The sequence below is a fragment of the Strongylocentrotus purpuratus genome, unplaced genomic scaffold (genome assembly GCF_000002235.5).
Source record: "Strongylocentrotus purpuratus isolate Spur 01 unplaced genomic scaffold, Spur_5.0 spur5_scaffold_1, whole genome shotgun sequence".
Taxonomy (NCBI): Eukaryota; Metazoa; Echinodermata; class Echinoidea; order Camarodonta; family Strongylocentrotidae; genus Strongylocentrotus; species Strongylocentrotus purpuratus.
The window spans coordinates 22,172,462-22,197,626 of record NW_022145594.1 but is presented as its reverse complement, the minus strand read 5'-3'; the positions used below and the strand labels follow the sequence as shown (position 1 = coordinate 22,197,626).

Here is a 25,165-nt window from a genome sequence, read left to right as displayed (position 1 = left end):
CACTGTTATGTATAGTAATTGTCATTATTATGCAAACAATCTCTGCTGTGTATATAAATTGTCAGTTCTATGAGAATAATCAGTTTCAAAATATGGAGTTTATTTTTATGAAAGATATATTTTCAAATTACTAATAAAATAAAGATATGCAAAATTGTATGCAGCATTACATCGCGAACAACTAAATGTTTGTATTAGGTTTCTTCAATCATGTCATTTTTAGCAGTCCTTGTTTTCTCAGGATTAGGTTTACTATGAAAGGTGAAGCAAAAGTTGGATTTAGTGGGACAGATGGACAATGGTTTCTGCTCTTTTTCTCAAGTTGTAAGCAAACTGTTTAACATGCAACCTTAGGGTCACGAATCACGATTCGTTTACATTGTAATATCTTACGAGTGTGTTATATTGTTTACAACCGACTACCAACATGCCAGTTTGACAAATCAAGTAACGTATAGTTATTTAATTGATGTTTTTGATGTGTACAGTAGGTATTTTTTCGGCCATTTGTTATATATTATAGATGAAAATATTCAAACTGATTTGTATTTATGTAGATTGTAAATATTTATATTAAAATCTAAACATGAAATATCTTCATCTTTTCTGGTGTTCATTCTGTCTCAAGTTATTTCCAATGAAAATTTTCACAATCTAATGTAGTCGTACAAAGTGCTTAAGAGTTTATCAGAAAATGTGATATGAATATATTTGACAATGCTGATAGGGACAACACAGTAATTTCAATGGGAAGGATTTTAGCACACAAACTTGAGTGGTGCGTGATCAGACATCCTATTAAAACTAGGTCTCGATAGCGTAAACAAACTTGATTACCAATGATTGGTAGGTCGCACATGTATTCTAGGACCCTTTTCGGTATATTCAAGTTATAATGACTGCTTTAATATTCGAGGCATAGTTGTTTTTATAGGCTCTCGGCTTGAGTGTATACAAACAACTATGTCTCTCATAGCAGTCATTATTACTATACTATGTTGTACTTTATATTTACTTCTTAATATACTCTCTATCACATTCTTCTTTTCTCTTTAGCTCCCTCTTCTTTCCATTCTCAACTTCTCCCACATTTTCTTGCCCTTTCCAACTGTCTGTATCTCTATGTCTCTCTCTCTCTCTCTGCCAAAACTTTTGTCTGGCTCTAACGACATCCCTTCTCGTTAATTCTTGCATCCTGTTCTCTTCCACAGACCTTCTACGAATACATAAATACCTTAAAAAAATACTTTTTTTTTTCTTTAGAAATAGTATTTACTATAAAACAACTTGAAGTGATACTATACAAATGTTGACAACCATTGGCATTAAAAGAGAAATTATGATTTATCAACATTTTACAGATAAAATCCATTCAAACAATCAGAACCTTCTTTGGAGCTGGAGGGCTTGTATTTGATTGGAGGAGAAACATTCAACAGTTTTGTGCTAGGGGATGTTCTGGCTTATTGCTGCACAATATCTTGGATTCAAAATATATTCTAAGAGCCCGCAAAAAATTTATGGAGAGCAAAAAGTTTGGCATCAATGGATGTCAATGGAAATTACATCATTATTGGATTGTGAGATAATGAAAGACCAAGAAAGCAATAATATCCTTATTGTTATGAACAGAATGTTATTACAGGATTCCAAATTATTCATGAAACTTTTGAATCTTTTAAAACAATATGCAATGGTCAGATGTCCCATGCTACCAAAGGGAGTATAGCAAGGACCTCCTTAGCAAACTCAAGCAAGCAACCTACCAGTCACTTCAAGGAAAACCCTCAAGCACACCCCAGTCCTTGCCTTCCACAAGTACATCCCCCATTTCACAATAGAGGTAACAGGAGTTCATAGTCTGAAATATGATGTGAAGTTCATATGTTATCAATTGTATGCAAATAAAATGTGCCATATCAAAGCCTTCCATTTTGAGAAATCATTGAAAAAATGTGTTCTAAAAGGGTTTCAAAGAGGCTTAAAACCAAGAGCTTTTGGGGGCCTGCCCCCTGCCCCCCCCCCCCCCCCCCCCCCCCCCCCCCACCAGGGGCACTAAAAGGCCATTCTTGGTTCCCGCCAACAATGAAGTCGTTCGATGCTGCTCTCTCAGAAATCTCCCTGATTACCCAAATCAAATGTTGGCAGCTCTGGTCATGGATTGCTGTTCTTTTACAGTAATTTATAAACAAAAAACTGTCATTTTTATATTGTAGGCCTATAACAAGGACCTGTTGTGATAGGACTTGTAAAGAAAAATGACTTTTATGCAGGGGAAATCTCAAAACTTGCAAAAATCCAGTATCACGTCAGTTGTGATTCAATTATCTTGGTGCTTGAAGCTTTTGCAAACGTGAACCACAAGCAAAAATTCATAAACACTTGATGAGCGTCAAAGATTCAGTTTGTACATGAATTTAATTAGCATCTCAAATAAATTCAGTGACTAAATTTTGTTTTCTTCTTCAAACAAAACAATAATAGTATTAATAATAATATTTAGCTCTTATATAACGCTTAATACAAGGTCTCGAAGCGCTTTACAGATATACTATTACCCCGGTCATTGGATTCAGTGCTTGCCCGCACACAATGTGTGCACAATCTCCACTCCCTGGGGAGCATTCCAGCCAGGCATTACTTGACGCTCAAAAAACTGTTTGACCAACAGTGACGGTCGCATCCTACTGGGTACCCATTTAACACCTGGGTGGAGAGTAGCAAGTGCAGGTTAATATCTTGCCAAAGGATAATAGTGCCGTGTCTGGATTCAAACCCTCGACCTTCGCATCTCCAGTCCAGCGCCTTAAACCACTCGGCCACGACACTCCCAATGACATAACTAGGCATGAAATATCTTTGCCAATCTTGGTGATGCTTATTCACATGTCTTCAATGCTCCATTTATAAGCAATTTCTGAAGTAGCCTTTTTGTCCGACATCCTCTGGAAGTATTTCTTCTCAAATCCGCTGGATCTATCGACCCCATCCCATCGGTATCCAGGTTGGATGTTGAATCGGGTTGGTGGAGGCTTCGGTCCTCGATATTTGGGTTTCACTGTACAACAACAAATGAAGAGATAATTAAATTATGCGATCAAATTTTTCTCAGCATAATCTAGTAATGTAAATATTATGATCACGCCATCTTACTAGGACCATCACTTGTATATCTTACTCCAACAGATGGTTCACAACGCCCCCCCCCCCCCCCCCCCCCCCCCCCCCCGCCCTGGCCCTAGAAGTGACCTTCCTTTGACCCTGAATGACCCCTGATGACCCTCAAAGCCCTGCCAAACATGGGTGACTAAAAGTTCTTGTAATGCGTACCTTTAATACCAGCTTTTGCATGGCGTTGATTACTTCTTCTTTAAGTGACCTCCATTGACCCTGAGAATGACCCAAACGACCCCTGATGAACCTCAAAGCCCTGCCAAACATGGGTCACTAAGAGTTCTTGCAATGCGTACCTTTAATACCAGCTTTTGCCATTGCGTTTGATTCCTTCTTCTTTAGGAACGCCAGCATGGGGTCTCCTGCCCGGTCCTGTTCCTTTAGCATCTGGTCCAGGTCCTGGTCGTCTTTGTACCGGGCTAAAGGCTTGGCCATCTCTCTCATTGTGTCCTCTATACTGCTCTTCTGATTCTTGACCTGGGCCACGCTGCAAAAGAGCACAACGCAAAATGCCACAATGCCATTGATTTCATTAATTTGCTTTCTCTTATTCTTCTTCTGCTTCTTCTTCTTCCACTTCTTTTTCGTCTTCCTCTTCTTCCTCTCTCTTCCCTTCTTCACCTTCTCCTTCTTATCACCATTTTATTATTCTCTTTACTCTTTATTTCTATTTTTCGTTTCTCCCCACATTCTATATTGTTCTACCTAGCCTGTTATATATACATATTTCTAAATTTCGTACTTATTTTCGTACATTATATTTGATTTGAAATCTTTATTTTTTTCTTTTTTTCCTTCTTATGTGAAATCTATTCTTATAATAATATACGCTTGTATAAAAAAGAAAGAATATAAACTGTTTTTCTATGTAAAATGTGGAATAAATAAACTTCAAACTTCATAAAGACATTGTATTTGTATCAACAAAAATTATATTTGCTACACAAAAATATATTATACAGTCAAACCTGTATATAGCCACCATCCTACTATACAGTCAAACCTGTATATAGCCACCGCCCTAGGAAACACAAAAAGTGGTCTTTGTAGACAGGTTCCTTTAGTACATGTTTCAATGAGAAACCATTTCCAAGGGAAACTAAACATTTGGTCGTTATAGACAGGTGGTTTGACCGCACAAACATTGAATGCTCTGGACTTCAATGGATTAAAATGTATGAAACGACAATTTCAGAATTTCCCTGAGGGGTGTTATATCTAACAAAGGTTGAAATATCATCTTGTGAGGGAAATTATGAATCTAAAAGAGGACATATGTTATATTGAACAATGATATGCATGCAATATTTGATAAATAAAATTCAAGGGCATGTGAGATATCCTGCCACGTTTTTGTGTTGAGTTGACAGCCTTCTCGGTGAGTTTCATGTAGCCTTACATTTTGTGACTGCATGGCTTAGACAATGCAATGATAGGTATGCACAGAGAAGAGTGATGCGCATTCTATTTTACTTTGGTTGTGACATATTGTGCAAGAAAAGGGTTGTGCACAAGCAACAAAACGTTGAATTTCACTTGATAGCTTCGCAGCCAATAGGATGCAATCTAATACATTCCATACTTTATGTTATCATTTGTTTATCATAATTCAATAATTGCAACATGCACTCGTGTCACTACCGGTATACGTACACATACATGTAGATGTGTAATCGTCTGCCACTATTAAAAAAAAAGGGAATAATTGTTGCGACTTGGTTAAACACAACTTACCCTTTACCCCACTCCAAGAATTTCTCATCTTCTTCAGCTTTTTTAGCCTCTTCTTCTTTCTTGAGACGTTTCTCCTCCTTCAGGTCTCTCCTCCTACCAGTCTTATCCCTGAATATCGTATCTGTATGAAGGCAAAGAAAGAATGATGTATGAAAATCTGATCACCACTCTCTCTCTAACCCATGAGCACTGTGAGGATCCGGTCTTATCCCTGAATATAGTCTCTGTATGAAGGCAAAGATAGAATGATGTATGAAACTCTGATCACCACTCTCTCGATTCCATATTAAAAAGCACTGTTTCTGTATGAAGGCAAAGATAGAATGACATGAAAACCTGATCACCACTCTCTCTAACCCATGAGCACTGTGAGGACCTGGGCCCGTATTCAATTTAATACTCAAGTACAAAATTTAAGCTTTTTACTTAGTATTTGACTTGGATAAAATACTTAGCAATTTATGGTATTCAATTCACAATTTTGGCTAAGTATTTTACTCTAAATCTAAGCCAACTGCATACCAGACTTAAGCCAATTATTTGGTGGCCTTGATTGGCAGGCATATGGTTTTCTTACGCAGTATTATATCCTGCGCACAATTATATCAGCGCGCATTTATTGCAATGCATCAGTTGCGCATTCCTTTTGATTGACCGTGTGACGTCACAATGCTTATCAGTAAGTATTTTACTTAGATTTTGTCTTACGTAAGTATAAGTCTAAAATGCGATTTGAATACGAGATACCTGTAAGTCAATTACTTAACTTAGCCATTTACTTAGTAAATTTCTTACTTATGCTAAGTATTGAATTGAATACCGGCCCTGGTCTTATCCCTGAATACATGTAGTCTCTGTATAAAGGCGTTGCAGAGTGCCAAATTTTTTTTAGAGAGATTTTCTTCAAGCGCTGTCGTTTGCCAATGCTGGTATATTACTTTTAATTAGTAAATATGGTTACTGCTTGTGTTTTTTTCCAAATTTATATCTATGGAGCAAGATTTAGAATGGCAAAAACAAATTATTAGCATATCATGGTATAGTAGAATACGTGTTTTAGAATCATCAAAAGTGAATGTGTCTGCAAAATCGCAGAGGTATCAGAGGCGCAATGCATTATGAGAATGTATATTGCTACACTGTACATGTGGTAGCGAGAATTGGTTAACAAAATTGTGTCATTATACAAAAAAGGGCAAAGATCTCAGGTCTTTCACTAGTGTTTCTCTTAGTTTATTTTGGTATTGCATTGATGGAAATGTATTATTTTTGTCATCTTTTTTAACATATTGTACTTGTCATACCTTTTTGTTTGGCTCACTATTGTTTATTTACTGTATTCATAACTGTATTGTATAATTTGTAAACATGATCAGTTTTGGTCTTTGGACCTTTGAATCATGTATATGTCTTTTTAAACCGAAATAAATGAAAATAAATAAATACATATAAAAGTGTTAGCAAATTTTACACTGACCTGCATTTTTGCCACTGACGTCATCATCAAGTCTGGAGTAAGCCTCGTTGGTTCTACGCCTGGTCGCTTCATTTTCTCTCCGTAAGGCTGCTGCATCTGATAGACCAGCCTTAGCTCCTACCAATGATGACAAATGAAATAGCACATAGACAGTGAGGTTGTGAGCAATGAAATATGAAAAATATCATCTATTGACAAATTGAAAACTTGATACTTTTAAAATTGCAAATAAAACACGATTCAAGACGGAAATACGAATGTATGTAGCACTTTTCTTCACAAATAGTTACGTTTAGAGCAGTTTTTTAATGTAAATTTCATGCTGATCGGAAGCATTGTTTTTCATCATGAGTGGGCAGAAGTCCTCTGTGCTGGTTGGGCCAGGCCGGCCAGCCCGCCTAGTGCCGACCACCGTAGCTATAACGCTGCTTGCTATTATATTACCGAACCCCGAACCAAACTAAGTTTGGGTGAAAAATTGCAGAATTCTGCCAAACCAAACCGAAAACGAACATGGCGTCTGACTTACAGCACTACATATAAGTATTGGTGTGTACTGCAAGGTTCTGGAATCATCAAAATGATAAGAAATTTGGCCCTGTCTTGGTAAAGTTACAAGCACTGTACACAGGAAGATGTATACATCTATAGGACTACACGACACATGCGCGATATCTTTTCCAAATATATCAATTAGTAAGCAGTTTCTCTGGTAAATTTGTATCATCATGTATTAGTCAAAACATATTCTTTCACATGATTGGTAATAAGAGCTTCCATTTCATTTTTTGAGAGGGGGGCATTTCCAAAACTGGTCTATACCTTTAAGGTAACTAGTAAAGTTGTAAACCAGACAATTCTGTTCACATCAAATGTTCATGAATTATTCAAGTGAGTAGTTCAGATTCACAGTTTCATGCCGCAAAATAAAATATTTGCAATTTGTCTTCATTTAGAAATAGCATATAAGTTTCACGTCACCAAAGTTTTGTGTGGTACAGTTGTATATTGAATAACACAAATTCTGCGAGAATTACAATATTCAGACATTCGTGATGGCAAAAAATGGCTATACCTGACAGCGTTTTCTTTGGTTTCCCCTTCATCCCATCTTCAGCTTTGCTTGGTCTCCCTCTATCGGATGAAAGGTCTGAATCTGAGTCCATCCTCCTCCTGCTCCCTCCTCCCCCTCTCCTGGGTGGAGAGAGGTCGACATCCGAGCCACGCCCTTTCCTTCTGGCTGGAGACAAGTCTCGATTGGACCTACCAGATTTGGACGGACCTTGGTCTCTCCTCTTGGAATTCGATATCCTTGGAGGTGATAGATCAGAATCAGAGTCGTGTCTCGTTCTACTGTTGGAGTTCCTGCTACCACCACTAGGACTAGGTCTTCTTAGCCTCGGCGGGGAAATGTCAGAGTCCGAGTCATGTCTTGCTCCCTGTTTTCGTTTCGTCCTCACAGGCGAAATATCAGAGTCAGAATCATGACGGTTCCTCCTTGATCCTTTGACCTTAGCTCTTGGGGGGGATAAACCTGGATCCGAATCGTGGCGACCCTTCGGGATCTGCTTGGCCTCGCCGTTCCTTCTCCTGGGTGGAGACACGTCAGAGTCTGAATCATGTCTGGTCCTGGACATCTGTCCTGGTCCTGGTCTGCCTCTTGGAGGGGAGAGGTCAGAACCAGAGTCATGACGAGGTCTCCTGCGGGGCGGTGAAGCATCTGATGAGGAATCGTGGCGTGGCCTTTGACCTCCTATTGATGAACTCTGTGGCAGTTCTTCCTCTTCCTCTTCATCTGAAACCAAACAGTAAAAGTAAAGTTCAGAGCTGCTGTTCAACTCATACGAAATGACACACTATAGAAAAATTGTCTTATAATTGTCTTGGACCCCTTTGAAAAACAGCTTATAGCTGACAAGGGCAATCCATCCTATGAGTGGAGAATAAATAAATAAAAATAAAAAATAAAATGATGAACTAAATAGTATGTGAAAATATTGGCAGACGATTGGCCTGCACATTACTCTATTGGAACTATAAATGCAGAGAATTTTGTTTCTGTTTTGAGTCATTTCTATAACTGGATATACATGTACATGTATTAAAGTATAATTATACAATATTTTGAGAGTTTGTGGTATGCAGTATGCTACCCATGTGAAGTACATGTAAGCAGGTCATGCACATATCTTCCTCCCAAAACAAAGTTAGGAAAAGACTTTCTTCTTCTTCTTCTTCTTCTTCCAGGAAAAGTACAGTCCACGGTCTGGTGTGTCACTTTTCAACTTAGGCCCTTTTTCAAATGATTAATATGATTAAGGTTCAGAACAAGTTCATTTTCATGAACATTTGCACCAAACAGAACAGATCTCTTGCCTGTGACTAGGTCTACTGACTACTGGTTGATCTACTGGGGAAAAGTTAAACAATCCGACAAATGTATGCACTTGTGTAGTTTCTTTCATAACAATGGGTTCTTGTATAGCGCTCATGTCTGTCAGACTTGACACTCCTGGCGATTCACAATTATTACCCTGGCTCCAATTACGGGGCTCTAGCATTTCAAGGAATTAATTCCTGCCAGGTACTCATTTACGTCACCTGGGTAGAGTGTGGCAAATGTAGATTAATATCTTGCCAAAGGAAATTAGTGCCATGGCGGGACTTGAATCGCAGACCTGGCTTGTGATCCACAGTCCAGTGATGTATCCACTAAACCATGTGTCATATTTAAAAAGGAGTATGTTATGGTAATGGCAGTATAACCTACCGTGTGTCATGACCTTCCATTTATCGCTCTTCCTGTACTGCTCTAGCTTCACTTCATCTTCTGGCCTCTCATCAATAAAATCTGCTACCAACGGAGCCTCATCCGCTTCTTCGAGTAAGGTTGACTTGTCATCTCCAGCATCGGATCGGGCGAGGGTCCGGAAGTCTACATCGTCATCTAATACCCGAACACTGAGGGAAAAAGATTATCCAATTAAACAACTCTATCAGCTGATCAAATCTTGTGTTTGTACATGTACATTGTACATCGCCACTCAGATTTTACACTCCAGACTCCAGTGACCATTGTACCAACATGATCTCTCATTACCTCCAGCCCAGGCTTAAAAAGCTGAGTTGAATTTACATCAGAATGGTTAACCAAGTTTTAACCTCGAACTAAATAACTAAATTACCGTAGACTCTTCTGGTCATGTTGGAAGTGGAAGTTTTGTGGAATATCACTCAATGAAAAATTGCTGAAACTGAGACATTTATAGCCTAGATCTAGACTAGACCTAGACCGAAAACTTCAGTCTCTCTAGTCGTCGGTTGTTCCACTGAGACTACGTCTGGCTCCACTAGACCTCCGATTATAGAGACTGAAGTATGGCCTATCGGGACTGTACGGGACTGTACGGAACAAATGGTTCAGTTCGACCGGACCGCGATGAATGAGATATGCAACAAGATTTTCACTCTTTATATCCTCATAACTGCTGCAATTATAATAAAAATTAAAAGTAACATATATATAGCTTATTTGACTTACGATAGCTTGCTCATTTAGATCCTAAATTAATGATTAAATCGAGAAAGTCTCGTCGTCAACATTATCCGTCTTGGTTTTAGTTGATGAATATTCATTTTTTCTTTTTGAACGTCCAATAGCTACTGTAGCTTAGCTACATACGAGTCAGCCCGGCTTGACCAACGAACTCCCACGAAACGAGTGCTCTGATTGGCTATTTGGCTATGTTTTGGTAGGTTGACCCGGAAATATTTTGGCCCTATGTTCGAGTACGTGCATGAACGTACCGTTTCACAGTTCTGAGATACAAATTGGATAATTCATATAAGTAAGTCCGTAAATTATACATTCAATATTAAGTTATCAAATTTGGATAACTGCAATTAGGACAAATGACATACCGACCTAATTTACATCTGATTTAGAAATCAGAAAATTAGATCTAATGTAAATAAAGAAAATCGGGGAGAAAATGTTTTGAACGAAAAGATGTACATTGTTGGCTCTAGCTACCCCCACGGTACGAGATCTCTGGGTTACCATCTGTATTGGGAAATGTCAACAAATGTCAGTTTTATTAAAGAAATGACCCAAATCAGATGGTTATTTCTGTCTAGACTAGACCTACATCTAGATAGATTAATAAAATATGAAAGAAATTGATCGCCTGATTGCTGAAAATCTGTACAATTCCAAAAACTAACAACTTAAGATACTATTTCGACAGAAACCGGCGGTAGAAGGTTTGCAGCTCTGCACTGATCAACAAAAATGAAGAAGAAGAAAAGAGAAATCATTCAGTCGTAAGTTAATTCAATCACAATGCAGTGATGTGGTTATCAGGTTATGCAGAATAAACAATGCCTAAACAGAACATTTCTGTCTCTTTCGTTCGTTAGCCTCTTATTTGTGGGCTAGAAATTTTCGGTTTAAACAATGCGGAGCCGAGCCGACAGCACAGACCCTACAGGTACCGACTTGTATTGCCGGACGGTCGGGCGAGTGACTCGAGGAAACATGCGCTCCTTCCGCCTGGTCGGTTGAAAGTCAAGATCTTAGTTCTTACCTTGCAGCTTTCACAGCTACACCCTGATGTCCTCCCGGTTTCTTCTTTCTCTTTTTCTTATTTTTCTCTTCAGCATCACCTCCGGAAAGATATCTCTTCAGGTATTCTTTTTGATCAATAACTGACATGATTTTTTTTCAATTTCTTATGAACACAAATTCAACGTCGCTGCGTTTTAATTCTCAGCTCATTCTCCGAAATCCCTCTACAACTCGTCCTTAGATTATTCAGGTGCTCCCTTCGTCCAAGTTGTTGTTGGTAATAGTTTAATGGCGTTCATTCAGCATTGTATACGCCATATTCAGTTTTATAATAATCAAAACTAAACATAACTTAATTTTGAGAATATACCTACAGTGGCGGAACCAGAGGGTGGGGGAGGGGAGGCGCGGGGGGGGGGGGTGCCGTCCCCTAACCCTTGCTAAAAAAAAAAGACGGTAACCACCGCAATTTTATCTCTTTTTTGGTTTTGCTCAAGGGGCCTCAAGGGGCCGGGGGGGGGGGGGGGGTGTTGAGTATATATGAAGAGCTTGCATGATTCCAAAAAGAGCTAACTTGATCTATATTTTATCAAATTGAGTTTTTTGTCTTAAAATAATGATTTCCTACATGAGGACAAAATGCACTATGTCACATTCTAAAATTTTACCAGGAAGTATGAAAAAAATTAGGTACAATATCATGTTTCATTCCAAAGGAGCTAAAATCAAATCGGTTTCATTCCAAAAGGAGCTGAATCCACTTTGGGTACTTCTGAGTAAATAGAGTGGTGAAGTGTGACGTTATCAAAAATCTAATTTTAGAATTTCTCAATTTTTTTCTTCATTTTCCGAAAGAGCATCAAATGATTAAAGTCCAAATGTCGAAACCAAAATGATGTTAAGTATTGGCTGAGATATGACCATCCGAATGGTTAGGAGCCAGAGCATATAACACTGAGTTCCTATATGAAATATATTTATTCAGATGGTCATATCTCAGCCAATACTTAACATATTCATTGTTTTTCGACATTTGGACATTATTTTTGATGCTCTTTCGGAAATGAAGAAAAAATTGAGAAATTCTAAAATTAGATTTTTATGACGTTACAGCTTCGGTACTCTATGACCTTTTTTTTATTTATCCTCTTTCCCTCAGTTAGCCATGTACCTTCATGTTGTTATATATGTTAAAGGTCTCGCCATATGATAAGGACAAAAAATCTATCAGTTATTCCTGATTTTTTTTAAATCATTTTTTTAAAGATTTAGTGGATTTAGCTCCTTTTGAAATGAAACATGGATTTAGCTCCTTTTGGAATTTAATGGATTTAGCTCATTTTGGAATGAAACTGCGATATGTTGTTTACTTTCTTTTTGAAAGTTTTTTGTAGGTGTGATATCACTATTATTATTTAAAAGGAAAGGTTAATTTGCTGCTAAATTTGAATAAAATGTCAGTGACTTTATTGAGAAAATATTTTTTTTTTTTAGGTACAATAACATGTTTCATTCCAAAAGGAGCTAAATCCACGAAAATAAAAAATCTAAACAATTTAGTAAAATTCAGAAAAGAAGGGTAGATTTTTCTTATCATATATAATTGGTCCAGGGCCTGACACCTTATCATATATAACAACATGAAGGTACATGGCTAAAGGGAAAATGGAGAAACTTTAAAAAAGGCAATTTACTCTGAGAAGTACCCAAAGTGGATCCTTTTGGAATGAAACTCTTCATATATTTATATATTAAATGTTGTTAGTGCTCACTCTACCCCTATCACTATTTGTCATTATTTACTTATATGGAATTCATGCTGTACCGATTCTGAAGATAAAAGAGCTTCTCGATAATTTGTGTTTTACTAATTATATTTGGGATAATATAAGCAGCAGAGAGTATATACCAATCAATTTCAAGATAATCATATAACATAGACGTTGTTTGATGTTATAATGAAGATCGGGTATATTAAGGTGAATTCTAACTCACTGTGGTGCAAAGTAGGACAGGAGCCTTTTTCTTTTGTCGATTCACAGAATCTGGCAACATTACAATCTTTAGCTCAGGTTTGGAACGAGCCGGGGGACGTGTTCCATATTACTTAATTATTGTCCCATGCAGTGTCCACTCTTTAAAGATGAGGATGCATTTTTAATTTTTTTTAGAAACCGTAATGTATTCAAACTCTCTATATCCTATACTTTTCATTTTAAGGGGACCAAAAAAAGATAGAGAGAAGCCTATATTATATTTTTCAATTTATACTGTTGATCATATTATACATTTATATTGAAAAAAGAGAGAAAAAATAGAAAGAAGGAAATTAAATTTAAAAAGAAAGGCGTTGGTGATAGTCAGTTCTTGACCGATTGCCATTACAACAAAAAACAACCACACGACGTGTCGTATTTTGTTAGGGAGCGAAGTTATTTGTTTGAGTTGATGCCAGGCGAGCTGAGTAGCACTCCAACTTCCATTCATTTACGTCTACTGCTGTGAGTTGACTGGGCCGAGGTTGAAAATAATATTTTTTTCAAAATGTCAAACTCTATTATTTTACACCTTGAATCGGTGTGGGAAAATGCTGAGCTTTGAGTTGATTTCACATTACACCCCTGTATTTTCTCAATGTTTGTGCAAATATAGCTGTGCCTTTGGATATGCATACATACCTTCTTATTAAAAACACCGGCTTCTACTTCTAGATCAACGTCTACGGGACAGCGTCGTTTTGATTCCCCGTACCAGCCCGGTGGCTAACTGGCTGCTGTCTTGATGAGTGGAATTTTGCTGCCGATAGTCGGGTCGGCTAGTTAGACTTAGAAGTTACAGACTGTCATTGTCTAGTGACTATGGAATCGGGTAAGTAAATTTAAATCAACTTCACTTTTCTAGCGGGAGAGCATAGGATGATTAGGTGGAGCCATTTGGGATGAGGGATTACATATGGCAAGTCCAAATATAATCATGCTTAGAAGTATTAGAATTAGAATTTAGATGATGATCTAATTCATATCAATCATATTCATAGTAATGAAAAAGAAAAAAAAATACAGACTTGAGGAGGCTGAGGACATAGGGCCTATAATATATCAGGATTGAACAGTTGAAAGGAAAGGAAAGGAAACACTTGGTAACATTAAACCTTATCCTACAGTGTAACTCTAAATCTAACCGATTAGCATTGACTCTCTATGCTTTGCTGGAGTGGCCCTACACTGTATCCCTACCCTCTAGCCCTAACTCTGATAATAATGATGATAATGATGACGATGGGGGGGGGGGGGGTTCTTGTCTATAGTATTGGGAGTACCCCTCCCTAATTGTGCTGCTCTAGTAGATCAATTTTTTGCAAAAAACTAAACATGGGCTTCGATTTATAATATTTGTGTTGGAAATCCCTTAAGATGGCTCCCTTTTGAGATCTTTGCCTGCATAAACATGGGCAAAATTTTCAGAATAATATCTCATCCATATTATTGCTATTGAAAAGTAAAAATCCCACATGCAAAAATCATTTTGCTTTTTCATCCAAAGTCAATTGGTGACCCTTGTGACTGAGTATGGGTTTGGACTTTGGAGGCTGCAACAAACATTCCAGTCCAAAGCAAACCTGACTTGCATTGATTATTATGGTTCCTTCTGAATGAATTGTTTTCTTCCCATTGCAGATACTCCAATGGCAGTGCACCCTTTCCAGTGCCAGTTCTGCGAAGCGGTGTTCTCATCCAGTATTCAAATGGCCCAACACTGGCAAGACCAGCACCAGGAAGACCGCATAGAACAGGAAGCACCTATCTACCAGCTCCTGCAGACATCACCCTTTGCCCTAACCAGGTCCATGTCCAACAATGTAAGTGATGTCGTCAAGGATAGCGATGGCATAACTGCTACCAACCAGCACATCTCTTTTGAAGAGTGTACCATGAGGCATGGTGCGTATGAAGAGAAATTAGATTCAGAGATCTCCCATCAAGGACACATCCAAACCCTAGCTCCAGAGAGCTCAAAGGAAATCCCTAAGTCTGTCAAGCCTTCAGAATCCAATGCTGTTGTCAGCAAGGGAAAGAAAGACTTCTGTTGTGAAATATGTGGCAGGACGTACACCACAACATCAAATTTGAACAAGCATTGTCGCACCCACACAGGTGTTCTCTATTTCTGTAGCCACTGCAAAAAAGGCTTTAGATATAAAGAGAGCCTGAAGAAACATGAAAAAATTCATTTGCCCGAAAAGAGTAAGAAAAGTGATCATGGGTGCAGGTACAGATGTCAGTATTGCCACAAAACTTTCCCCGGTAAACTCAGATTAAGTATTCACTTCCGTTCGCATCCCTGGAAAAAACCTACAAGTGTGATCAGTGTCAACGAACCTTCCTCTACAAAAGTGGATTAAAACGACACATGCTTTCACATGCTGCTGTAAAGGCCCATACATGTCCCCAGTGTCAACAATCGTTCTTGACAGTTCATAGCCTTAAAGCACATATCAAGACCCATTCCGGCAAGAAGCTGTTCTTCTGTGGCAAATGTGAGAAGGCGTTTGCTCAGAAACTAACCCTTATTGAGCACATGAGATTGCATGAGGATACCAGAGCATATAAGTGTAGCTACTGTGGAAAAGGTTTCCGTCAGCGTTCCACACTCTGGGGGCACGAGAAGATACACAAGCGTGAGAAGGTTCACAGATGCAGCAAATGTGAGGAACACTTTGGCACATTGAAAGAACTCAGGAGGCATGAGAAGAAGCATTGGGTGGCTACCCAACAACAAAGAGTTGACTTTGCTGGGAATCCTGTCAAGGAATCCCCAGAGACTAGACGATTTGAATGTGATCGCTGTGGAGAAGCATTCACCCAAAAGATAGTGCTCCAAACACACTACAGGAGGCATACAGGTGAAAAGCCATTCGAATGCGAGGTGTGTGGGAAAAAATTCAGACATTTAGCATCGAACAAGAGACATGCTTTGATTCACAAAGGGACAAAGAAGTATCATTGTGATATTTGTGGGAGATCATTCACGAAGAAGTCCTACCTTAAGTGGCATATTGCTAAGCCTCACTCCAACTTAGACCACGAAAACAGAGAGAAGGGCTGCAGTAATAAAGAGAGTTCAAGAGCTACAGGTTGCCTGACTACAGTGAAACAAAATGAGAAGATATGGAATGAAGATTCTGATAGCGTTTTATCATTGGAGTCATTTGGTGGCAGTGAGATAGAATTTGATAATCCCATGGTAACGAGTAGTACAGGTGCGAAAGATAGTCGGTCTGAAGGTGAAGTGAACTCTACCGATGACACAAGTAAGTTAGAGGATTTCACGTTGAAGCAGGGATTGGACAGTAACAGAGAACAAAGTAAACTGGTGGAGAGTCTGACTACCCCACAGGACCCAAGTCCACAGACCATTGAAGGGACTGGTGTGATAGTGTCATTCCAGGATGTTTGTGATGTGCCGATCAACGAGGAATGCGTCCACACCACCATGAACGTTCTGGACCATGTCATGCAACTGGCTCAGATTTCCCAAAGAGATGTCCAAGAAAGTCCGATTCAGATTGAAGATATTCCTTTAGGTCAGGCAACTCCAGAGGTTGATAATAGAAACTTAGTGAAAGATGCAAATGAGAAATCACCAAAGCAATCCCTTGGTATACAAAATTCTCCTGCAGTGAAACCATTTGTTTGTGAACTCTGTGGACGAATGTACAGCTCAAATTCAAGTCTTCTGCGGCACAAGCAGAGTCACCTGATCTCCAAACCGCACAACTGCCATTTCTGTGACAAGTCTTACAGCCGAGGACCACTCTTACGAGAGCACATTCAATTTGCCCACAGTGGGGAGCACAGGGCTCATCAGTGCACCTTCTGCGAGAAATCTTTCCCAAATGCAACCAGGTTAGATCTGCATGTCCGTATCCACACACAAGATAAGCCCTTCAAATGTGCAGTGTGTCAGAAGGGGTTTACAGACTCCAGCAACCTGAGGCGTCATGAGCGCAGTCACAAGGGGCTGCGAACACACAAGTGTCTTCAGTGTGGGAGGTTGTTCTCTGAGAAGCCCGCCCTTCAGCGTCACCTAGCCAGGCATCAGGGAGAGAAAAATTACCAGTGTCAGCACTGTACCAAATCCTTTGCTTTGAAAGCAGACTTACAGAGTCACAGCATCCTACACAGAGCTGCCAAGGAATCAAGATGCTCTCAGTGTGGGTTGACATTCAAGCGTCAGATCAGCTTCAGTCTTCATCAGGCTTGCACCAAGAAGAGTGCCAGGAAATGCAGGGTGTGTAGCGTTGGTCTCGTGAATGAATGCAGGAGACGCCAGCATGAACTCGAGGAGCATAAGTTTCTAATCATTGACTCAGGATTTGCTTGTGGGCATTGTGGGAAGAGCTTTAATGGAGTGGGAAAAACTGTAAATCATATTAGAGAGCACTGAGGAAATGTTACAGATTTAGACAATGATTTGCTGGCTTTTAATCAAGGCAAGTTGTCAAATTCTAGGCTGAACTCACTCAACTCAGAGACAGTCCGGAACCAAAGTAAACATGAGATCATTGGCCACTTATGTTTAAAAATGAATGGAAATAAATTGATAAAGAAAAGAATGTTACTTTTGTTTGTTTTGATGATTTCGGCTTCTGACTTTGATTTAATTTGTCCCTACTTTGGTACCTGAATATGTACAAATCAACGAACAATAAACATTTTGTTCTCTATATGACTAGGGTTCAATGTCATTATACTTTTTTTTAAATTGTTTTGTTTTGTTTTTGTTTCTTATTTTGCTCTGATTTTACAAGAGAATAATGGAGAATATAATAAATTATATATTGATATGCTTACTTTCCCCAGTCATATTTATAATGTTTGTACCGAATGAGTTTTCAGTTCAGTTAGGTTTTTCTGCACAAGCTAACATAATGTTCGTTACATAGGCATATCAGAATATTGTATACACATTGACAGGTCTTAACTCTTATCATGCCACAGGGCTAATCCCCATTGTGCCAAGCCCCAAATCCCCCCGTGCCAGGTTCTTTTGGATATATTCTGATTAATGCGATGGTTCAATGAATAGCGAGTGCAAAATACACAACATTACACAGTCTAATAAGCATGAACAATAACTGCTATTACGAATGCTACATTGCTGTGCAACAAAATAGGAAGTTTGCAAATGGAAGCATCCTTACAGAATCGATGCTGGTAAGCAAAGGCCCTGCTGGTAGAAAAAAAAGTCATTAGCATAAGTATATGTGAGTTAAAGAAGGAGACAGAGTCAAAGGGAAAGAGATAGTTATGAAGAAAGAAGAAAGAGGAATTACGAGGCTGAGAATGATAGAGAATTGAAGCATCTAGTGAAGTATGGAATACTAGACAATTATTACAAGTTACAAAAACATTACAAATTGTTATAGAGGAACAAAGGATGGTATTGTTGCTCGCTTCAAGGTAAAATAATCATAATATGAGACTAATTGCTTATTTTTGGGAAGAAATTTAACCCATCAAAACTAGTCCGCCGTAATCGGCTGCTAATTGGGCATGAGCTTATTGATTTTTTGGTTAAATTTATATATTGTATGATTTGTTTTCTTCTTCTGGTATGGAGATTGAGAAATCTAGATAGATGAAGTGAGAGATTTGTGACATTTAGAAGGCTGTAGTGGCTGTGAGGGCAAATTCCTGCAATTGTTGTTCTTCTACGAGTGTTTTGGTATCTATCTAAGTATCTTCTCCCGGTTCGGAGGTTGATTGCAACATCTCTCCATTTCACTCTATCTTCTGCCAATCTGGTGCACTCTTGCAGTTTAAGTCCACTCCAGTTTTGGTATAGCGCCCTCTATTGAAAGGATGTTGCAGAATATCAGTCATCAGCAGTCGGGCCTAAAAGTTTGTCTAGCAATATTATATTATTAAAGAGGAATAGTATGCGCATCGGGTTAATTATGTCGCACTTGTCCGACCCTCGAACATGAATTACTTCTTGAAATGGTGTGGGATCCGACTACCCCTCCCCATATTTCCCCGTCCATGTATAAATTCTCGTTGTCTTCAGTCCCCTGCGTGGGTCCCAGAATTGTGTACCCCCCCCCCCCCACACACACACACATACTCTCTCTCTCTCTCTCTCTCTCTCTCTCTCTCATATAATTATGAAACATTGTGAATGTCATTTTGCATAATCATGCACTGGCGAAGTATGTTAAAAAGGTAGCACTTTTTCTGGGATTAGGCCTTTTTATGACAGAGAAAAATGGGTTGTTGCATTTTCCGAAACAGTATTATCTCTCACTCTGTGACAAGCAAAATAATTGTGTTACACAACTATTTCGGCCAGGAATGGGGAAAGAAGGCAATGAGGCTTACATCAGTGTTCACGCGCCCCATCCCCAGATCCCTCAAAGCCCATTTCAAGTTTCATCCAGTCTTTAACTGTCGCCCCTTTTCTTCTTCTGTTGTTCCTCTCTTTTACCCCGAGTTGATCTTTTCCCGACTTCTTCAATAAATTATTGGTACTTGTCCGCTTTACCATTTTTGTATTTTCCTTAGAAAATACCACCAAAAAAAATAAATGGGGGAAGTAAAAAGAAAACGAATAGATATGCACCGTAAAAATCTGGAGACAACGAATCTTAAACAAGCTGCCCCCTCCCACAACAACCATCGAAATAAAATCTGTGCTGCATTTCCACCGTTGCCATGATAATTATGTATTGTATTTGTTTCATACTACTACTTTCCATCTGACATTATTTTAGATGACGTATCATAATAAAGACTAACTGTTTCTACTTGAACTGTGTATAAGTAATTGGATTTCATCAAGTTTCATAACATAATGGTGCGATGTTATAGGCTGTTTTGTCTAGTGGACTCATAATAATTAAGTCATCGTTGATGTCAAACATATTTTGTTAAATGACGATGAGTTCGTACATTACATGTAAAACTACATGTATTTGCAGGTATTTATTTCGCCAGGCAGGCCTTAGGCCTACATCTTTCTGAAGTTATCTCACGGGTCATTATATGCCCCCTATGTAGGCCCTATACATTTACGTTTAGTGATTTAGCAGCTTTTGAAAAATCATAATTTTCTTATACTTTCGTTTGATTTTAATCAAACTTTTACCAGGCAAGACTTTTGTTATGTGTTTTGGGATACATAATTCAGGGTTTGTTGATATATCAAATGTGTGTAGTTTTTTTCCTGCATTATTTTTAGCAACTGGTTCTAGAAATCGGGCAAGATATGCCAGTCCCAAACGAAAAAGGCTTATAAAAAAAAAGGGGGAAACAAATTATTTATTGATTTACTATAATGTAATGTTTGCGCAACAGTGATTCAATGGCTGCAACACGTTTTTTTTTCCTTTCATGTCACAATCATCTAGGCGCGTACGCAGGGGGGGGGGGGGGGGGGGGGGGGGGGGGGGTGAACCCCCCTTAAACTTTTGTTATGTGTGTGTTTTGGAGGACCCCCCCCCCCCCCCAACGAAAGAAACAAAATATCGATCGGCCAAATTTTCAAATTTTGGAACACACACAAACAAAAGTGCTCTTACCCCCCCCCCCCCCCCCTTGAAAAAAATTCTGCGTACGCCACTGCAATCATCTCTCCTGCTCTATAGAGCTCCCTCATCACTTGAAGACAATAATTTGACACAATCATGATATTCCGTCGACTTTGCCCTTCTCCGTTTTGATCGACTTATGAACTGCACTCCTAGACGTTGTAATGACGTAGTAATTTTTGCTTATTGTGAGCTGGATTTTTGTTTGGCATTAGTCCCTTTCCAGATGGACCCTCGTCCAAGGTCCTTGTTTGTTTTGTCTCCTATAGCTGGCCTCGTGTCATGTGTGTGGCATCACATGCCAATCAAATGCACTTTTGTAATGCATCACTTCTCTGTACAGATTGCCAAAGGAAACGAGTTACACGGCTGAAAATATTGGCACAGGGCGGATGTATATGGTGGCAAACTGGGAAAGTCCATCCTGATTAATTGCGTCCGCTGCACATCGAGCATCTACACCCCCCCCCCCCCTTCTCCCACTTAATTTCTCTTTCTTTTCAATATAATGTCTCTCTCTCATTCTCCCTCCCTCCCTCCCTACCACTCCGCCACGGGCCCTCTCTTTCTCTTCTGTATCCTCCGCCACGGCCCCTCTCTCTCTTTTCTGTATCCCCCCCCCCTTCCCGTATCCGCTTTTTGCAATACGTGCCTATTGTCGAAGGGGGGGGGGGGGGGTGGTTATAATCTTTAAAATAGTACATTAAAATCTCGATTTTAACATCCGAAATAGAAAAGGAATCTTACTGTGGGGCAGCCCCCGCCCAAGTTCCTCGCAAAAGCTAGCACCACCCCATCCTCTCTCTCTCTCTCTCTCTCTCTCTCTCTCTCTCTCTCTCTCTCTCTCTCTCTCTCTTGTGTGAACAATTTGACGACCTCGTATTTTGAATGTTCATTCAGTGCCTATATACGTGCACCTAAGCTTTCATATACATGTGACCTTGCTTTTCAAGTTCATCACTGGATACAGATACTAATGGTGATAGTCACCTCGACCGAGGTTCATTAATTCTGCCCACCTTCGATTCACACTCACATATTTATTTGTCATTCATCAGCAGATTTATTGTTCACTGAAATTGATGATCTAGTTCAAATAATGGATAATAGAGAGAGAGAGAGAGAGAGAGAGAAAGAGAGAAAGAGAGAGAGAGAGAGAGAGAGAGAGAGAGAGAGAGAGAGAGAGAGAGAACTATTATAATGGGCTAATACTAGAGGGGCGTATAATATCGCAGAAGGAGTCTGGGGTGGTCCCAACGTAGAGCTTGAGCATTCTGTTCCAAACAGCCTCTCCCCCTCCCCCCCCCCCCCCCCCGGCTCAGGCAAAAGCGAACTAAAGAATATTATTGTTACAAATTATAATTTTCTTTGGTATTGCTCGCTTGCTTGCTCAAGGAGATTGTTTTTTTGCTTTTCTTCCTATGTTTTTATCACCTTTTTTTGTTTTACTTCTCCCAAATTGTTTTCCCCTTTCTGTTGGAGTGCAGTGGAGAGAGAGAGAGAGAGAGAGAGAGAGAGAGAGAGGGAGAGAGAGAGAGAGGGAGAGAGAGAGAAAAAATAGAGAGAGAGAGAGAGAGAGAGAGAGGGAGGGAGAGAGAGAGAGATAGATAGAGCCGGGGATGAGGTCGAAGTTTTTTTGTTTGTTTCTAGTTTGTTTGCCTTAATAATTGCCCGGCCCCCCCCCACTCAGTGTTATTTAGGGTACGCATATGCTCGTACCCTCTTTTTGAAAGCACCCCCTATCTGAGGACTGCCAACATTTCCGAACCCCCCTTTCGCGGGCTTTTCGCGGGCTTTTCCTGCCTTGGAGACCCCCCTAAATCAGGAAAAATGCTCAATGTACCCCCCTAAATTCGGAATAATTTCTCAGGAGTCCAAAGAGATGAGAACAAAAAAGAAAAACACCCCCTTTTTAAAGAAATCTCCGGGTGAAAAGTCAAATACACCCCTTTTTTTTAAATTCTCGGGCCGGACTTTGTCGCACGAAAAGTACCCCTTTACCGGACATTTTGGCAACACGCATGCGGTCATTCCGACCTCTGAGTGGGGGGGCCGGGAATAATTGTTTGTCCGTTTGTTTAATTCTTCGTATGTACATTCTTTTGTTTGTTTGTTTATTCATAATGGTTGTTTCGAAACCGCTTTGATCCAACAACGTTAAAAGCAAACGAGCCATGGTTGCGAAATACCGTCTGAAAGTGACTTGAAAGCCATGCAGCCATCCATCCAGGGATTAGACTGTCTCCTTTGTCACCTTGACAGTGCCCACTCTTTCAATAGGAACTACGAGGGCCTAATCAAAAATTGCTGAGCAGAGGCAGGATCTTCAGTAGAAATTTGTGAAAGCCCTTTCAAAAGATGGTCAAGAAAATACAAAAACTCCTCGGTAATCTCTTTGGTGAAATTAAAAGTTCGCTCTTTTGAACTATAGCTATACAACGAAGTGGGCTGCTATTCAGTATAACTTGACAATGGTCCAATGTTCGTATTGCCAATGATGACGTCATGGGGACAGTAGTCGTGAAATCAGACCGTTTTAAGAGCATCGGGGCTAGCGTGATTCCAACGTGTCCGTAGTTTTCACTGCAAACGTCATATTTCCTTCACATTTCATCTACCATTTTTTACTCAGTGTTACTGCGGTTTCCAAGATATATATTTTTTTGTAATTTTTTCCCCTTGAATCTCTACTCTCCCATCGGATCTGTATTCTACCAACCTTTCTTTCTAGCTCATCTCTACTAGGTTATTTTTTAATCTTCATTTTCTTCCCTATAACAATTGTCTACGCGTATCCCTAAACTTATTTCTACCCCCTCTCCCCTCCCCAATCTCTCTCTCTCTCTCTCTCTCCCCCTCCCCAATCATTCTCTCTCTCCCCCTCCCCAATTTCTCTCTCTCCCCTCCCCAATCTCTCTCTCTCTCCCCCTCCCCAATCAATCTCTCTCTCTCTCCCCCCCCCTAATCTCTCTCTCTCCCCTCCCCGATATCTCTCTCTCCCTCTCTCTCTCCCCTTCCCAATCTCTCTCTCTCTCTCTCTCTCCCCAATCAATCTCTCTCTGTCTCTCTGTCTCTTACACACACGAGGACAGCACAGCTTTGACAGAAAAATCACATTTAAAGTATTTCTAGTTTTTTTTCATTTTTATTCACAAACTCGTCCTTTCCCAAGTAGTTTTTGAACTTTTCGTAATACAAAATGTTATGTAATAACGGTTAGACATATTGAAATGAACATATATATGCTGCACATTATATAAATTAAAAAAGTATAAAATATTTCAAGAACTGGGCCAGGTTGCATTAAACTTACAATTGATGGTTAAACTTTGCAATTAATGGTAAATGCCATGGAAACCTCGATTTGATAGGCTGTTTAGTGATGTTGCTATGGCAGTTGACATTGATGTAACCATCAACGGTAAGTTCTTTGCAGCGGGGTCCTGATAAGCAAGAGACGGATACAGAATAGCCATAATACCAGACTTCAGAACTTGCCAACATTTTCAAATATTACAGCCAAACATTTATTCACTGAATTATCCAAGTGATGTACAGAAGGCTGTACAATCCATGTATTGTCAATATCAGTATTAAAAGGCCTTCTTGCAGGCAACCAACAAAATTACTTTTGTGCATTCTTTGGCAATACAGTTTATTGCGTGAATGTTAAATAATTGAGACAAACATTGCTTCATTTTTTTATCAGCCTCTCATTTCTATCTTCTTTGTCTTGCACTGTATATTGCAGTAACACAAATCAACAGACGTTTTACTTCCATGTGTAAATGAAATTTGAAGTATGTTTTGAACATAAAGACCAAATAAGCTTTCCCATTTCCCCTATTTGCCTTCCCAAGTCAGTTATTTTCTTTTTGAATGACCTTAGCAAAGGGAAGTCCACATGCAAAATGTGTCATGATGATGTCAAAAACACATGAGAAACTGATCAGTGGATTCACGAGTGAAATCTGGCAAGGTGATAAACAGCTCCATTGACAACTCTATGATTTCCGTTGGTTACTTTGGTAGCAGCTCTAGATTAGTTGTACATTTTCAGGGTATTACAGAATCGTACAATATCTTCCCTCTTGGTTCCTAATAATGGAAAAGATTACAATTTTTGAGAGGAGAGAGGGGTATGTTCATGTACCAGTAAGTAAACCATGCATCTACTAAACAAAGTTTTGTATATATTGCAAATTATGAAAAAGAAATGTTAATCAGAAATAAACATTTTTTTAAAAACTGTATGATTACTTTTAAAAAATGACTGGAGAGCTCGAACAATAATCACAGAGTTGCCAATTTGTGTTTGATCAATCTGAATAACATCAAGGACTTATTTCTTCCCCTTTAAAGACCGTCAATACTACTGGGCCAGAAGGGATTAGACCACACAGCGAGGTCACTGACAGGTGGCTATCTCATTAACTCAGCTCTCAACTAACATAAGAAAGAGGATCATGGGGGATCAACAGGCACCGATTGGGGAAGTTTTCTATATAGAGGGAGCAAGAAGCTACAAGTAGGACAGTGGGGCTTTAATACCAGGAAACTCGCCCTCTGGTTACACTGTACATGTTAAGTCCAGTATACAATATAAGCTGACCAGCAGCTTAAA

General features: G+C 39.3%; 4 protein-coding genes across 4 annotated transcripts in view; 3 read left to right on the top strand and 1 right to left on the bottom strand.

Moving 5' to 3' along the window:
- Positions 1–24,950, top strand: part of LOC100892368 (coiled-coil domain-containing protein 153) — a 32,095-nt gene extending 7,145 nt beyond the window's left edge. The window contains exon 7 of the mRNA XM_030977819.1: positions 24,903–24,950. The gene's annotated coding sequence lies outside the window, so the exon portion shown is untranslated. The remainder of the gene's footprint in view (positions 1–24,902) is intronic.
- LOC587806 (BUD13 homolog) lies at positions 2,660–11,151 on the bottom strand. Its single transcript, XM_787514.5, has 7 exons — positions 10,972–11,151; positions 9,156–9,346; positions 7,461–8,180; positions 6,386–6,502; positions 4,909–5,029; positions 3,471–3,661; positions 2,660–3,058 (listed from the first exon to the last, which is right to left on the bottom strand). Exons 1-7 carry the CDS (start codon positions 11,097–11,099, stop codon positions 2,883–2,885), a joined length of 1,644 nt encoding a protein of 547 aa, XP_792607.3. The 5' UTR covers positions 11,100–11,151; the 3' UTR covers positions 2,660–2,882.
- On the top strand, positions 13,291–15,373 carry LOC100892220 (zinc finger protein 84). The gene is made up of 2 exons (XM_003725845.3): positions 13,291–13,820; positions 14,630–15,373. The coding sequence occupies exons 1-2, from the start codon at positions 13,811–13,813 to the stop codon at positions 15,352–15,354; spliced, it is 735 nt and encodes a 244-aa protein (XP_003725893.3). The 5' UTR covers positions 13,291–13,810; the 3' UTR covers positions 15,355–15,373.
- LOC115918421 (zinc finger protein 624-like) lies at positions 15,246–17,712 on the top strand. Its single transcript, XM_030977816.1, has one exon. The coding sequence runs from the start codon at positions 15,363–15,365 to the stop codon at positions 17,397–17,399; it is 2,037 nt and encodes a 678-aa protein (XP_030833676.1). The 5' UTR covers positions 15,246–15,362; the 3' UTR covers positions 17,400–17,712.
- Positions 24,951–25,165: the final 215 nt, after the last annotated feature.